At 39.4% G+C, this 16,563-nt stretch overlaps 1 protein-coding gene across 13 annotated transcripts in view; it reads left to right on the top strand.

Annotated features, from left to right (window-relative positions):
• The window catches only part of PARD3 (par-3 family cell polarity regulator), a 445,231-nt gene that overhangs the window by 330,163 nt on the left and 98,505 nt on the right, over window positions 1-16,563 (top strand). Inside the window, exon 22 of one of the 13 annotated variants that reach the window (XM_066200185.1) lies at window positions 898-1,215. The exons of the other annotated variants lie outside the window; for them this stretch is intronic. Coding sequence (XP_066056282.1) covers window positions 898-982 — 85 coding nt within the window. The 3' untranslated portion in view covers window positions 983-1,215. Of the gene's footprint in view, window positions 1-897; window positions 1,216-16,563 lie in introns of those variants that run through there. 13 annotated transcript variants of the gene reach the window in all.

Genomic DNA, 16,563 nt, shown 5'->3' with positions numbered 1-16,563 from the left:
TCTCGTCCTTGTAGAGGAGATATCACTAATTAGTCATAATGATCTCTTTAACCATCATCTCTATGCACCTTGGTCTTCTGCAAATAAGAAGAAAAGTTCATTAATGGTGGCTTCATCATTAACAGCTCAATGGAATAGAAAGCCACAGTAACTCTTGTGTAGACTCCTCAGTTATACCTAAAATAGTTTGCTTCAGTTCTTTTAGGGTTGAGTGATTTACAGTAAGGGCAGGCTGGGGGTGGGTGTTTAATGGTTTAACTTGTTAAACTCCAGAAACTTTATCATTTGTGACCATCTGTTAAGATTGCATCGTGGGAATTTTTTTACCCTTTAGCAGATATTCTATCATAAATTGATGTAAAAATTTATTCTTGTCTTTGTCCATCCATTCTGATTGTAGAAGGTGGCTGGATTACAGTGCCTGGATTTTTTGCTAGTCTGATTGGGTTTTATTTTCTCTTTTTTAACAAAAGTGAGGCAGGGTCATTAAACTTGTTTCTGTTTTTAAAAGTAAAGTGCTTGCAGATTAAATGGTAAAGAGGAAGACTGGAATTGAAGGAAATAAGTGATGAGGGTGTTTGTGCTGCCAACTTCCCTTCACATGGATAGAGCAGCCACAGAGCTCATGGCAGGGGTGCAGAGCCATGGAAAGCTGCCTTGGGTGCTGTGCCCAGCTCAGGGCAGAGGATGGTTGGCCAGACAAGCACCATGCTGTGCCCTGGCTTCACACACTGCTGAGCCCCTGCTGGCCCTGAGGGTTTCTTTGTAACGTTAGGTCCCCAGAAAACCAGCTGTATACATTTGTAAAAAGAAGAAAGACTTGATGCTTGAGTTAGTAACGTTTTCTCTCTCTTCATTCTCTCTCTCTGTCTCTCTGTGTCTCTCTGTCTCTCTCAGTAAGAATGGTCAGAGTATAGACTGTCCATGTGATGATGTGAGAGAGGTTGCAATAGTCACGCTGGGTACTAAGGTAGAATTATGAAATTATTTGTATAGCCCTCAATGCATGGAGCAAATCCTAATCCCTGTCCATCAAGTTATGCTAACCAATTTGAATCTTTCCTGAAATCTCACTCCTCATGTGTCATAAAAACAATTTTATGTGTTCACTGAAACTGCAGAAAATGCATGTGCCAGAACTTCATAACAGCTTGATGATATAGTAACTTGGGTCCTTCTCCTCCCATTATTCTCTTTCCCTGTGTATTTACTTTCCTTTGTGTTACGTCTATAAGAGAATGCAACTTCTTTGGGGTAGTCGCATGTACAACTAATAAAAGATAATAAAATAGTAACCGAATGTGTGAGGTGCTTCCTTATGTTTCTAAAAAATTCCAGTGTTGATTTGGTCCATAGAGACTAAATATTTTTGCAGTTAGATTGCAGAGTTTCCTTTTGATCCTGTAAAATAATGATGTTAGATACATGCTGTTAATGAAGAGTGCTCTTGCAAATTGACTGGACAATCCCTCAAAATGCTTACTAGGAGACAGAGTAAAATATTACTGTCAATGTTGGCTCATAATGGCTGCTATTTTAACTTTGTTTTCTGTGGGTTTTTTTTCTCAATTTTTTTAGCAGTGCAATTCACTTGTTCATTTTTATTTGGTATTTGATACTATATATGTCTAAAATGATGCAATGCTTTGGGGAAATGGGTTAGATTTAATGAATTTACTATGTATGAGAGGCTAGGAGCAAAAACCCTTAGGGGGGGGTCAGAGAACAAGTGAACAGCCCATTAAAAAATCAATCATGCCCACCATTTTATGAAATTATTAATTTTAATAGTATTGTGCTTACAGTAGTATTTTCTTTAAAACCTAGCATTCAGATGGATTATGAGACAAATAAGAAAATTAATGCTCTTCTATTTACCGTGATTAAATTAATAAAATGACATTTCATAAATATATTATTAATAATATTTTCTTGATTCTGTGATTCTTTGATTAAGAAGTGTATCTCTTAAGCTGTATATCTCTTTATCTACAGCCTATATATGTTTGATATATATGTATATGGTGCATGTTTACTGACAATCTTAAAGTAATTTTGAACGAAAAATGAAGTTACCCAGTTGAAAATACAGCCAGATTTCAATGACAAGGAATACTGGCACAATTAGGGATGTACTTGGTGAGACCACCCACTAGTCTTACCAAAAAATCGGTAGAATACTTGATCTTTGTAAATCCTCCAAATGTTCGAGCAACAGTTCATCCAAGGCCATAGAACATTGCCCCATGTCGCTATGCTTTAACACTGGTTTACTGCAAAAAAACGAGTCTGCTTGCATTATCCTTGAGTATCTGCCAAGCACTGTTCTTAAAAGCTGGCTGGGCTCTGCTGTGCTGTTAGAAAGGATTCTCCCCAGCAGTGGCACCAGTCAAAAACTTGGACCAAGACTAGGCAATAGGCTTTCTGACTGTGGCCTTGGGTCTGTACTGCAGTCTTGAGGAAGCTGAATAAGAACCAACTTCAGTTAGCTCTGGTCCTGTGCCCAATCACAGTGGTTTTACCTGTATGTTAATTTGGAGCTCCTCTTTGCTTTGTGGTCATCTTGGCTATCTATCAACTTGCCTCCTCAAACTGGGTACCACTGTGAATGTAGCCAGTTTGGCCACATTCACATGGATAAGCTGAGAAAACAGCCCTGGGTCCTCTGTGGTTTTGTTATAGAAGGTATTTTATCAGCTCCAGAGTCTCCTGATGTACCTGTGGTTTGCATATCTTCCTAAGATCTCTTGGATTTTGCAGACCTGAGATGTGTGGATTATCTTGAGCTTTTGGAGATGCTTCCAACTGCTTATAGTTTTACACAAGCATTGCAGTGTTGGGTAGACTTTAAAAGAGATTTTAAAACTTTTGTCAGTGATCAAGAGGAATCAGTTCATATGGGTGGTCACCTTGTGCTCTGCTGCTGCATCTAAACCTCTGGAAGCCCGTAGACATTTCCAATCTAGAAACCCTCTACATCTGGTCTTTGAGGGCCTCCCAGAGTAGGTTTGCTCAATATTTAGCCAATGTGCCCGTTGATATCCTGTGACCTGATTGCCCTGTTTTCTGAATCCTTCAAGGCCCCTTAGTGTAGTCTCTTTCTTAGGAGATGTGAAGACAGAACTGTTAAAAAAACCTACTGCTTTTGTCTTCTGGTTGTTATTGGTAGTCCTTGCTGGAGAGAGACATCCCTCCAAACAGCAGGTTCTGATACCTTTGTTTCTCCGTCTTCCATACCCTTGCATTTTTCTTTCAATTTAATTTTTTGTTGTTTTGGGCTTCTTCTTATTATTTTTATTTTTTTTTCTTTTTCTTTTTTCTTTTTTTCTTTCCATTTCAACTTTGTGTTCATTACAAAATAAATTGTCAGCAAATCCAAAACCTTTCCAAAACCTTTGCCGTGGTCTTCCCTTCTTTGGCACAGGCATGTGCAGTTCTTGGCACACATGGCAAGGCTGTATGTGCCGGCGATCTTCAGCCTTGGACTGACTTCCTCTAGTAAAAAAAGTTCTCCCTGACGTGAACGACTTTACTCTTTGTACCCCAGTAGAAGAAAACAGAGGAATGAACTAAACGTACCTCTTTGTGAAGTTTTTAAGAAATTCATCTGAATCCAGCATGCTTCACTGCTGGATAATGCTTAAAAGATGAAAGTTGCAATTCTCATGTAATCTCACGATTCAGAGTTCGTGATCCATCTATGGGCAAACAGTGCTTATGCTGTAATCCGCCTCTAGGGGCACTTCCTCCTCTTGCAAGTAAAGTCTAGAGGATATTTTCTCTGTTTGGTTAATACACTGATTTAAGAGCTTTGCTTATGTTCTATAAATCTCTGTGTTACCATAAACGTGTTTTAATCTTAGTATTGTATTCTTGCTCAACTTCCGCTGAAACGGATGCAAAATCAAGTGCTTAAACACCTGTCTTGGGAGGATCAGTCTTGAGGAGATAAGGAGAAACCTTTTGGGAGAGAATTAAAGTGTTGTGCTGGTGGAAGCGCTGTGACAGAGGCTTCGGAGGTGCTGGGAGGGCGATAGAGCGGTCAGATTGGGCCTGTGCAGCCGGGGGCTGGCTCTGCTCTGTCGCAGCAGCTGTACAATCCCAGCCTATGCTGCTTGCTGGAGGACAGTTTTAACACGGCGGAGCGGTGCCGCGCTGGGTACGTGCATATGAATAGTTCCCGTCTGCACCAGAAACCTCCTGCTGTGCTGGTTTCCCCCCTTTCTGTTTTGGAAAACATGACCTTTTGTTCCTCCGGGTTACAAAGGGAGCTACATGTACACGACTCTGCCGTCGCCGTGCCCCGAGTGCCGCCAGTTCCCGGCCGGGAGGTGCCGGGGGAGCGGCGGGGCCGGGAGGGGGAGCTGCGGGCTCGGCGCTGCCGGCCCGGCCCGGCTCCTCCGGGGCCGCTCCGTGCGGCCGCGCCCGGCGCCGGTGTCAGCTGGGGACAGCCCTGCTGAGCGGCCGGGGGTGGCTTTGGACGGCGGGGGATGGCTTTGAGCGGCCGGGGATGGCTTTGGGCGGCCGGAGGTGGCTTTGGGCGGCCGCGGAGGAGGCGATGCTGCCGGCGCACGGCGGTGTCGCGGAGGCGCTGCCCGCGGAGGCGCTGCCCGCGGAGGCGGCTCGGGCGTCTGTCCTGCACCGGCAGATTTGCTGTTACTTTTGGAGCTCAGTCAATAGGCTGACAGCACTTTTTTTGTGCGGATGTAAACAAGGCTGCGAGTAGAGTGGGTGTCGTTCACGCGTTATTTGTCCTAAATTTAGAGGGAAACATTCTGCCTGTTCATTAATATTTAAAATAAAACTCATTCCCCCCCCCCCCCCCCCCCCGGCCCCGAAGGATTCAGTTATTCCATAAAATGCTTCCTGTATTATATTTTCCTAAGGGTATATGGGTCTTTATCTCTAACATGTAATAAACTTCTCTTCATCCTTCTCTAGCACCATTAAAGCCACAAGCCCTTTGTTGTAAAAGTATACTAATGAATAGAAATGTTACAACAAGAACAGAAGTCTTGTGTTTTCCCTTCATCATGCATCATCCATTTTAATTAGACGGGAGGGTGGTGAGTACTGTGACAAGAGTCTGGAATTAAAATCATTAATTGATGTCAAGCTGACGAGAGACTGCTAACATGAATTTACTGACAGCAGGAAAGAAATTAACCTTATTACTTTATTTAGTACATTGGGACTATTTATTACATTTTCCTACATAAGTTCAATGCGTTCTGTTAGTGATGATAGAGAAAGACAAATAATTAATAAAACCTACATGAAGCTTTATTGCCTCCTATCAATGACATTGGGATGAAAACCACATAAATAATTTACAAAAAGCAAACCCACCACATCCTTCTAATCACTGTAACTCATCAAAACTGATGTAGCAATATTTTTGATATTTTAGATGAGTATAACAGGCTATGCTCTCCAACCAAGTAGGATTACAAAACTGATTTGATTTAAAACTGTGCCTTAGTTTCTTAATGTCAGTGTTGCAAAAAATGAAACATATTTTCTGCAGCAATGACATTGATTGGAATAACTGTCTGGTTTGATCATCATTGGAAGGTCAGCATAACAAAGATGAGTTTTAATGTTAAGCATCTTTATTCTTTAGATGAAAGAGTACAGCAGTGTCTTACAGAATGACAGCAGCATCCTATAGATAATTTGTGACCCAAAGGTCATAATAAAAGAATAGAGGGAAGGTCATCCTGTAGTAAAGGCCATCTGGAACTGTTAAAGCATCAGATGGAGTAGGGGGCTGAACAGCAGGACCCTCTTGGTGTCTTTCCAGATTTCCCAGAGAAACCATAATATTTTTATTGGAAAACCCCAACTTTTTCCCCCCTTAAGGAAAATATTTTCATCAAGCAGTTTCATCTTACTTTCCTTAAGTTTCATCTACTTAAGGAAAAAAGGCAACATACTGTGATAAGGAAAGGATTTTTGTTTCTTACATCGTCTAAGAATTATCCGTGTTTTTGAAATAACTCAAAGGTTCAGCTTTACTTCTGCTGCTGCTGTATTTTGATGCCACTTAACAGCTTTCAGGAAAACTGTTACCTCTAAAATCATTTTTACTGCAAACATTCAGAATATAAGTATTTTGTAAAGTTTTCTGGTAAAACTTTCACCTTCTTCCCATCCCATAACAGATCGTCAGTGATCAGAAAATCAGAGCAATATGTTTCTCATTCTCACTTATTTTGTGATGGGCTCTGCTTGTCCCAGTTTCATTGAGATTTGTAGCAATTTTTTTTTTTTTTGGCAGTGGTTTTTTATGTAATTGATATGGGTGCAGGAATATGAAAAAAAAAATCAATGGCAATAATTTTTGGAAGAGAACACAGAAGTGAAGCATGCAAATATTCAGCTTTGGAAAAACATTTCAGGCCAGTTCCACTTCATAAAAATAATACTGACTTTGGGAGCTATGTAAATTGAAGCCTTTGTAGAATAATAGTTACTGGAGTAGTTTTTCAAACAGAATACCATACATTTTCTAGCTACATATTGTAATTATAGAGATTTTAAGACATCATGCTAAAAGCATGTTTTCTGTATTATTTTTCTATAGTGATTCAACACAATGCACTGAGCAAGGTCTAGCCAAGTCCCTTGCAATATATTGAAAAAAACGTAATTTAGTGATCTTTATAATATTCTGTGTTACAAATTAGTTTAAGGTGTCTTGTAGATCAAATAAATTCAGTGCTCTCTTAGACATATCAGTTCAAAGTAAGAGCACTAAAATGTTTCATTTTAGAATGCCAAGAACTTTAGGCTAAGACAGCAGTATGTCCTCTGATGTCATATGAACTCTCCTTTAGTGACAGAGTTACTGTGGCAAAGACTTATTTGAAAATTAAAATAGCTGTACCATAGTTACTAACTTACTGAACTTATTCTTGCTGAATTGAACAGAACTGAAAACCTGTCAGGTTTTCCACACTGCACTACAGGACTCTGCTTGACAGTAAACCAAGCTACGAATCCCAGTCCTTTTTCTAATTCTTAAATGTAGCAGCCAAGTATTTGAGTATCCACCAAGATACCTAATGATACATTCCTAACAGGAACATTAATCCTCCCTCCACACCACAGCTGCGACCTTTATTTTGTAACCAGTTAATGAACAAGCCTTTTAAGAGTTAGGAGACACCTGGCTCTGTTTCTGGCCACTTCCTAGAGATTTGTGCTCTCAGTACCGTGACCCAGTAAGGTGTTGTAGATGTGAATTTGAGGGTCCTGAGCTGAGATATTGACTTATAAGCTATATTCTTTATTGGGTTTTTTTGGTTGTTGTTTTTTTCCCTTTATTTTCCTTTTCTTTCCTCTTCAGTGTATGAGATTCACATAATCCTTGCTTTGTTGTGAGGTTTTTCGTTGCCTTTTTTGTCACTTCATGCTGTTTAATTTTCCAACATCCAGATTAGCCTTTTTTATATGTAGTACTCTAGAAACACAGAACGATGGACCTGAAATAGAGCTAGCAGCAGAATTCTGTGCCCACTTTTGTTACTAGACTTCAGCTAGAGGAGCGTGGCTGGTGGATAGGCTCAGCTCAGCCAGCTGATAACAGTATCATAGCTTGACCTCCAGTTGGTGCCTGCAGTATCTGGGAATGACTGATTTGATTCATGGCATGATAATATGGAACCATTTGAAGTGTGGTATGCCTGTGTCATTTGTTTCTTGCACACATGGGAACAGCTGCTCCTTACACATCTAACTGCAGCATTCAGATGTTACCCACCAGTGCTGCTTCCTGAAATTGTTCTCCAGTTGGGGAAAAAATGTACGGGAAGAAATGGTCCAAGCAAATCTGCATGAAGGAGGAGACCAGAGCTCTTAAAGCGAGGAGGGATGAAAGCAGGAGCCTGTGTTTCAGCAATGTCATGGTTCAGCAACAGCTGAATATCATGATCTCTTCCTTTCTAGTTCAGTCCAGCAGAAGAGCTGAATAGGAGATTGGAGCTAAAATAATTAATGATCAGGGACCTCTTGTCAGAGGTGTAAATATCAGCCTTTCTGGACAGTTCTGTTATGCAAAAGAAAAACCAATTTCCATTTTACTTTCAGACAGCAATGATGTTCTTTGATGCAACATGGTTCCCAGCAGAGTAACAGTCTCAGTTGCTCATTTGAGTGATCCTCCACTGCAGGGGTCACTGATCCTTGGATCAAGTATGAAAAGAAGGACAGAAAATTTCAGTCAAGGTAGTGTTTGTTTTGGAGACCTATGCTGCCTGTGTACCTGCAACATTCTCCTTTGGTTGAAACGTGTTCTTTAAAAAAAGCACAGCAGACAAACTCTCCACCCTAAAATGTGGTAGACTGTTAACTGCAAAGTAGGCTGGAACTCCATTAAAGTGTAAGAAAGATATTTTGCAGATTTTTTAACTCAAAAATAAGCAAGGATTTTCACTTGTTTACTGCAACGTGCAAGAAAGCAGGTTTGAGGTACTCTGCTGGGGGGACGTATCTTCACTTTGGAAAGACAAAGGGTGAATCAAGAAGGTCAGGTGATAAGGAAGGATGGGGGTGAAATATATGAGAGATTCCACAAGGTTAGAGGAAATAATTTTAATGTCTCCTTTAGTTTCATCAATGTCACTTGATTTCAAATTGGTGTTTGCACTTCACCTGCTCATATGCATAATATTTACTTTCTCTCCTGCATTTTTTCATTTCTTTACGTCTTCATTTGTATTTTGCTGCCTTCTTTAATAGCCTTCTTTAATATAACTCCTTATAAAAATGAGCATAATGTTCTCTCCTTAATATATTAGGGCACTTAAAGTAATCACCTTATCACCTTTATCCTTCACCTTTTTTTCTTTTTTAACTGCAGCCCTCCTGGGTTGTAGCTCATTAAACGTTTTTGAAATTCTCATGCATCTCTTCTGATTTGAGGAGGGGGGATCTTCAGAGAGACAGTAAGTACTATCACATATTCTAATTGGCAGATAGGCTGTGATTGTTGAAGGAGAAAGAAAATTAAGACTGTCTGATTATGTAGATACATTTCTTTAATTTCGAGATGATGGGCAGCCTTTTTAAATAAAAAAAAAAATGTAGTCCTTGTTATATTTCTCAGCTGTTGTAGAACCAATACATAGGAAATAAATGTATGTAGAATTTCTATGTACGTGCAAAATTATAGACTTTAAGAGAGACCGTGTCACTTTTTCAAAGTAGGATCTTCAGGGTAGGCCATTCCTGCAAGATGTATGTTTCATCCTGGTTTTGTTTTGGGTTTTTTTGTTGGGTTTGTTTTGTTTTCATTTACAATAAACTCTACAGCTTCCTATCTCAGTCTTTTCCACTGCCTTTTGTTTAGGAAGTTGCCCTGCTCACAGTATCTTAACTCAATTATTCTTGCTTCAGGTAAATACCTAACACATTATTCTTTTCCTCTGGTGTTTGCAGACTGCTGTGATGTCCCCACTCTGTCTTTTTTTTTTCTCAAAAGGCTTGATGTTGCTGACTCATATGTGTTACCCAGCAGAACTTTCAGATTCCTGTAAAAGCAACTCACAGATTCTTTTTCTCTACTTTTAATTGATTGTTTAATTATTTGAACTCTGTAAATTACCTTCTAGTTGCTGCTATTTAAGTTAATTCTATTTTTGAAGTCTACTCTATATTTCAAAAACATTTGAAATGTTAATCCTTTCCTCCAAATTTTCTTCATTTGCGTTTTCTGCAGATTCAGTAGTGTCCTAATTAATAATGAAAAACCCTGATTTTTCAGAGTGATCCACAAAAAAAATATCTCAATCTGTTCTGGTGACTGTGAATCTATTCTCTTGATACTCTGTAGGAGCAGCCTTGTTCAGCCTATTTCATCCATCCCATATCTGTTTTTCTTAGCCTGGGACTGTTTCTGCTCCGTTCACAAGGCCATTTCCCGTGTTTTAGAGGGGAACCTGACTGACTTAACCACATCTGTTCTTGATAACTCTGTGGTGGCTACTGCTTGTTCCATTATCTCCTCTGTGCTTGCCAGTAGTTTACTTAAGAAGGGGTTGAAGTTAAACTCATGAGTCTTTAATTCTCCTCCTTCTCTGAGGTGTGTTTGACTTTTCCTATTTTTTAGTATTTTAGCTGTCCTCAACAAGTTCTCTGAGTTGCTGAAAAAGTCTGAGGCTGCCTCAGACAGTTGTGTGTGTCAGATGAACTTCAACTACTTTAACTGGTTTCTAGATGCTTTTTTTGCTGGTGTATTGACGATATTTTTGTTATTGGTGGTAGTCAATTATGCTGGTCATCTGCTTGCAGTCAACCATTTCAGTGAAGACAGATGCAAAGGGAAAAACCATTAAGGCTTAGGTCTCCTCAGCATCATCTGTCAATATCCTTCCCTCACTGCCACGCAGGGGAGCAACCTTTTCTTTGCTCTTCCTTTTACTGCTAATGCAATTACGCAATGATTTATTGTCATCTTTAAAGCTCCCTGCTACTTTTATTTCACATTATGCCTTGGCCTTTCTGATTTTGTCCCTGTATGCTTGTGCAAACTGACCACATTTTGCATGTGTTTCCTCATGTGTCTGAGGTCAGAGGATGGTCGTATTTCAGTCAGCTGGCCACACATGTATATCTCTGGCTGATTAGGGAGATGTGTTAATATTTTTCTTTTAAAGACTTGAAAAAGTGGGTCTCTAGCCTTTCAATTTAAAAATTTTATTTACATAGTAGTATTCTCTGACTTTTTTCAAAAATGTGCTTAAGTTTTGAATGAAATGGGGGGAAATGATGAAGAGGAGGTGTCTTTCTTATTTACAAGCTGTGGCTGTTGATGGCTAGGATTATCCATTGTGCACAGTGTTCCTTTGGAATGATTTTCCCAGGAGAGCAGATGGCTTTGCTGAGAGGTGGTTATAACTGTGATAACTGACTAGCTCTAATCATGGTAAGAAAAGCTAAGTGTCATATGCTGGTTCAGAGTGAATTCACAGTAATGCCTATAATCAAGGTACCCTCATTAGAAGGGTAGTTGTCAGAAAAATTCTGCTTGGCTCCAGACAAAGGTCAAAGAAAAATACAGGAGAGGACAAACTCCCATATTGACTTGATTGCCAAAAATTAGAAAAAGGGCCATTAGAGCCCTGAAGGCAGTTGAGGAGGTTGGGGGAGGAACAGTGAGACCTGGTGTGCTGTGCCTGCAAGGTATTTTTCACTAGCAAAGAAGGAGGGGACAAATTTGACAAGATCTGGCTGCTGGCCAATGCACTTTCTGACCTCTTTATTAGAAACGATATCTGGCAAAAATTGGACTGAATGTGTTCATCCCACTGGACTAACTTGAGCAAGCTGACTGGCTTTATAAATGTGTTGTTGTTTTTCTCTGTTTCCAATCCATCATCCCAGCGCATGCCAGTCTGATGGTAGAAGAACTGAGAACTGGCAGCCGTGAATGGCTTGTCATTAAGCTTCTGTCCTTACACAATGCTGTTTCTATCTTTAATAAACATTGTCAGCCATCTCACATATGTGGAACTGCAAGCGTTCAATACTGATTTTGTAAATGAGTGAGTCTCGGTGGAAAAGACGAAGGTGTGGATTATCACTTGGGCAATAGCTGAATCCTGGCAGCAGCAGGAGGATTAATTGAATTGACCAAGCAATTGCACACCAGAAACAGCAGCCAACTTTTTTTCTGCTCTTAGGGGAGGGCATTGCTGCCATTGCAATGGGAAATGTAATGTACTAGCCATGAATATCCTTCCCATGCTGTGTTCATCAATTAAGATAAGTAGTGATATTCTTGCAAGGACCTAAATCACTAATGTGGAAAAATCCAAACAAAGGAGACTGAAGGTCCCAGGGGATTTGGGATGTATTTATATTTTACTTCTAACTTTAGATGAAATTAGTGTTGATTTCTTTTGACAGCTTTGCTTATTCACTTTTACCAACAACAGCTCATCCATCTCCACAGATCTGACTTTTCTGTTGCTGGAAAAAGTTGAAGTTTAGTTCTGCTGTAAACATTTAGCTCAGGGTGGGATTGAATCCCAAATTAGTATGATTACTTAGTACCCACAAATGAGTTACATGGCTAAATGCCCATTGTGGTCAAGGAAGGGCTAGTCAACACAGTTGGTAGAGCCCGGAGAAGGGTGTGGCTTCACCTTAAAAAGTCCATGTTACAGATGTTCAACTGAACTGTGTGCTGGACCATACAGCAGCTGCCTGATATCACTGGATCTTGACCAGCTCTCCTGGGAGTTCAAAACATACCTTGACACCTAAATTTAGGTGTCTAAAATGGTAGTTGCCTTCGTCTGAAAGCTGAATATCACTCACAGTTTGTAAGAAGGGAATGAGGTAGCTGCTGTTTGCTGGGGACAGCCATGCAAAAGCTTTTGCCTGCTTTTTGTGACCACCATTTCATGTGCATAGGAATTGCTGTACAATGGGTATGTCTATCATTACTGGATTAGCTTGCAATGAAAAGCTCTTCTAACAATTATAGGAAGTTCTGCAGCTAACAATATTGTCATTTGAAGCAGTTATCATTAGCTTTTGAATTGAATGGCACACAAATGCATGAGGATAGTTTACACTGAACATTATAATTTGAGTCTCAAAAGTATGACAGTGTGTTGTTGACATTTTCAGTATTAACACTTCAGCAGGAAGGGTTTAGAAACTTCTTAGGATAGCTTTTGTATTTTTAAAAGTTCAGTTTAAACACTGAAAAATTGATTAGCAGTTTTTGCAAAAATTCTTTGACAATGAAAAGAGTTATGTGAATGTTAAGCATTAGCATTATTATTGTTATCAAAACCCCACAAAATCCTTAGAAAGGCCATAAATCCTCAAAATTAGCTGATCTGAAATCTCGGACATACGCTTTTTTATTTGTGCCGTGTCATGAAGGAGTACAGTTCAGTGAAGACAGCTTAATAGACTTGTCCACATTATGAAACCAAGGCACTGTGGTCAAACACTTCTCCAGATACTGGATTTCATTAGTAGGGGTGTTGCTGATTAAGGCTGAAGCGCAGAGCGAGGTTCAGAATTCTAGGTTCTCTTCTGTGCTGCACAGTGTGTTTACATAACCATTTTTAATCTTTCCCACAACAGCCTGCACTGGCATTTCCCGTATAGATACTTGATGTGGTATGTGCTAACAAATGATTTAGGGTGCATCAAGCATATGCACACATGAGCACACAGAGGGGCCAACATAAAATATAGCATCACATTAAGTTGAGGTCCTTATATAAAAATAAATTCAAAGTTAAATGCTATTAAAATTCAAAAAGGATAGTGCAGTATTCAGCTGAGAGCTCTTATTCTTTTCAAGCATACCCCTACATATTTTTCCCTAGTTGTTTGGTTCCTTCAAGTTGAAAGACATAATGATTATATGTGGTATGTCCTTGAAAAGGCAAACCCAAACATACTTTAAACAATATTCAAAAATATGTTAGGCAATCAAAATACCTACTTTTGTCATGTGAAAGTGGTAGCATTTTCACACTGACTTAAATGTAAAGCACAAAAAAAAAAAATTAAGAGAAAAAATCTGAGCATTTTGGGTCTCAGTATAGTCGGACATCTTGTACTTTTAATTTTAGTGTTATCCTTTGTCAAATGTTATTGGAAACAGTTACTGGGTACTTTGTAATTAACAGGAAGATTAATGTGTTCAGACTCTGATTTTTAATACTATGTATGTATGTGTATTAATAGATTGTATTAGCAATTGTAGAAAATACTCTAAAATTTTTCCTGGTGGATGTGAACACAATTACTTGCACTACACTTTAACAATCAGTTTTTTCCCACTTGAATGCCCTCATGGACCCATGCATGAGAAATCGTAATGCTCTGGCTGCAAATGGTTCAGCATCCAAACTCTTTAAGAGCCAATAGCAGATGTAGGAGGAAAGGTGGTTCACATGAAACAGGGAACACTCATGTCTGCACCTGCAGGGAGTGATGTGATCTTCATGGTCACAAGTCACAGAAGTTCACTGCCCTCTTCCATAGCAGTTTGTGTAATAAAAGCAGATATCACCTTTAACCACCAGGTAATTCTGTTTTATAAGCACTTCAGGTAACAATGTTTTCTTCTAATTGAATTACTCTATGCCGTATTATTGTTATACTGTCTGATTTCATGCACTGAGATTTTGGTTATCTAAAACACATGGATTTTTTCATTCAGTTGGTGTCAGACAGTGTTCCTGTACGTGATGACAAATTATCCATTTAAAGGAGAATTAAAGCTACCGATGTCTAAGAAATTTCTGATTTCCTTTGCTTCTCCCATTCAAAGGACAAATATCAGTAGATAAATACATTTCTTCACAGAGAATTAATACTGGACTACAAATTGGGAGGTAAACTACAGTAAGAGGAATCAACATGCACAGTTGATTCTCAGACCTGCTTTTCCTCCTACATAGATACCTTCCAACTGATTAAGGCTGTAACACTTCTGAATTAACAGCTTTGGGGTATAGGAGAGTATAAAAAATATTTTTTTATTTTAAAATAGACCTACAGAAACCCTGTTTAAGTTCGATATGAGTTTTGGATTTAAATTTGAGTCTCTCTCCACTTTAAATGAAACGAAAACCAATTCCAGTCTGATGTTGCTGAAATTGTAGGGGAAAATTCTCCCAGCTGAGTAGTATTATAGTTTTTACTTCCATGTTTCCCTATTAAAATGAAAATGAACCAGTAAAGAAAATAATTTTGTATTTGCAAAATTAAGAAGTTATGTTAGTTTATTTTTTTTCTTTTCACTGTGACTGAGCATGGGGCATGTAAATGGATCATTGAACCGTCAGTGTAGACCGCTCTGTCTGTTGAAGGTAATTCAGTCAATCAGTTGTATCCCAAATCACTATCTATGGTCAATATTTTCAGGATTTGTGGGGGAAAACATGGCTGTGTATCTATGCCATCCCTGTATTCCCTTGTTTTTTATGGTGATCTTTGTTAGTGTAAAGGAACAGTTTGCTTGGGACTCAGTCTGTGGAAGAGACATTTCTGATATTCACATACCAGCTCAGGGCTGGATTCACATGCTTGAACACAGATGACTTGTGTCATTTGGGCTGTCACAGGCTCTGAGACTTCAACATGACCTGGGGGAGTCCTTGCCCAGTCCATCAGGATTACCTGGGGATGTCAGGTGGCCAGAGCTGCTTATGTTTGAGCAGCTCACTCAAGGCTGGGTATCCAAGCTCTCAAGGAAGACCTAAGCAACAGCATCAAAAGTGCCTCTGGAGTCACTCCTTTCCTTCACGGGCACATGGATAGTTCCTTACTCTGGAGTCTGCTGCCAGCAGCTCCTGGCCACCATAAGGGGAGCCTGCACACGTGGCTGGCACTGAGACCTCATGTCTTTATCTGCAGTCTGAATCCCATCCTTTGTGTATCCCCTTTTGTTTTTGCAAATCTAATCTCGAAGGGGCCAATTTAAAATTTCCAAGAATGTCCAAGTTACCTAACTTTAAGGCTTTTCAATTTTCAGAAGAGTCGAGGCTTGCTTTCAAAAGAGGCAGAGGCTTTGAATAGGCTGCTCTTCTTAAAAGTTGGTGGACAAGATGTCTTTGGAAATGGCACACGGCAGAGATGCCCAGAGCTGTAGTCTGCATGGATGGATGGTGTCACACTGTAGCCATGGCTGTGTTAGATGAAAAAGGAGCACATTTTACTAATGGAAGGGAGGAGACAGCTTCATTTTGTGATGATGACAGAGCATTAAATTGGTCTGGGGCAACAGTGTAAAGGGGGGGTGTGGTCAGTTTGCTGTGCATGTGTGTGCGCAATACATCAATTTCTATAAAATGCCAAAGAGACTTTGAAGCCCAGATCAAATTTTTGTAATAGCTTTATGTGCTCTTGAAAATATGACCTCTGCTTGTCAGATTCCTAAATGTCATCTGTTTCTGTCACTTTTTATCATACAGCTAAATTAGTGCACATAGATATAAACCCTGTCCAGCATCACCTTTAATTTGTAACTTTAACACAAAGCACATGTTTTTACTTTCTGAGAAGATGCAGCCTTCTTTGAGAGATGCCAGATTCAGTTGTTTATATTCTTTAAAAAGCATGCACACCTCCAAGGAATCATACAAGAATCTGCTTCTGCTGTTTACTACATGCATGCAAACATAAATATATCCATCTATCCTAGCCCTACACATTTTAAATTCTGCAAAAAAAATGCTTTTTGTAGTATTAAGCTAAGAAAGTACATTAAAATTGCTCTCTAAGTACATGCAGTAGAACCATTAAATCTGGTAAGTTTTGATGGAGTACAATGCAATATGAATGGTGTCAGGCCGGGTAATAGCACAGACATCCTAAGAAGCATGACACGATAGATTAACTCTGCTTACCAGCAGCTATAGCTAGTCATTATTTAGCTAACAATGAAACAAAAAACAGTGGATAATCAGATGTACTCCTTAAAGACCAATGCTGATTGTTTCAATTTCATTGAAACAATTTTATTGTTTCAATCTAGGCTTCAATGTCCAAGGTAAACTTGAGACCTCGTGGCAAACTGAAACT

Source organism: Chamaea fasciata, unplaced genomic scaffold, assembly GCF_029207755.1.
Source record: "Chamaea fasciata isolate MVZ Bird 193981 ecotype frontalis unplaced genomic scaffold, bChaFas1.0.hap1 SCAF_1, whole genome shotgun sequence".
In the NCBI taxonomy this organism is placed as follows: Eukaryota; Metazoa; Chordata; class Aves; order Passeriformes; family Sylviidae; genus Chamaea; species Chamaea fasciata.
The sequence above is the reverse complement of the archived record's forward strand: the minus strand, read 5'-3'. Positions and strand labels throughout refer to the sequence as shown.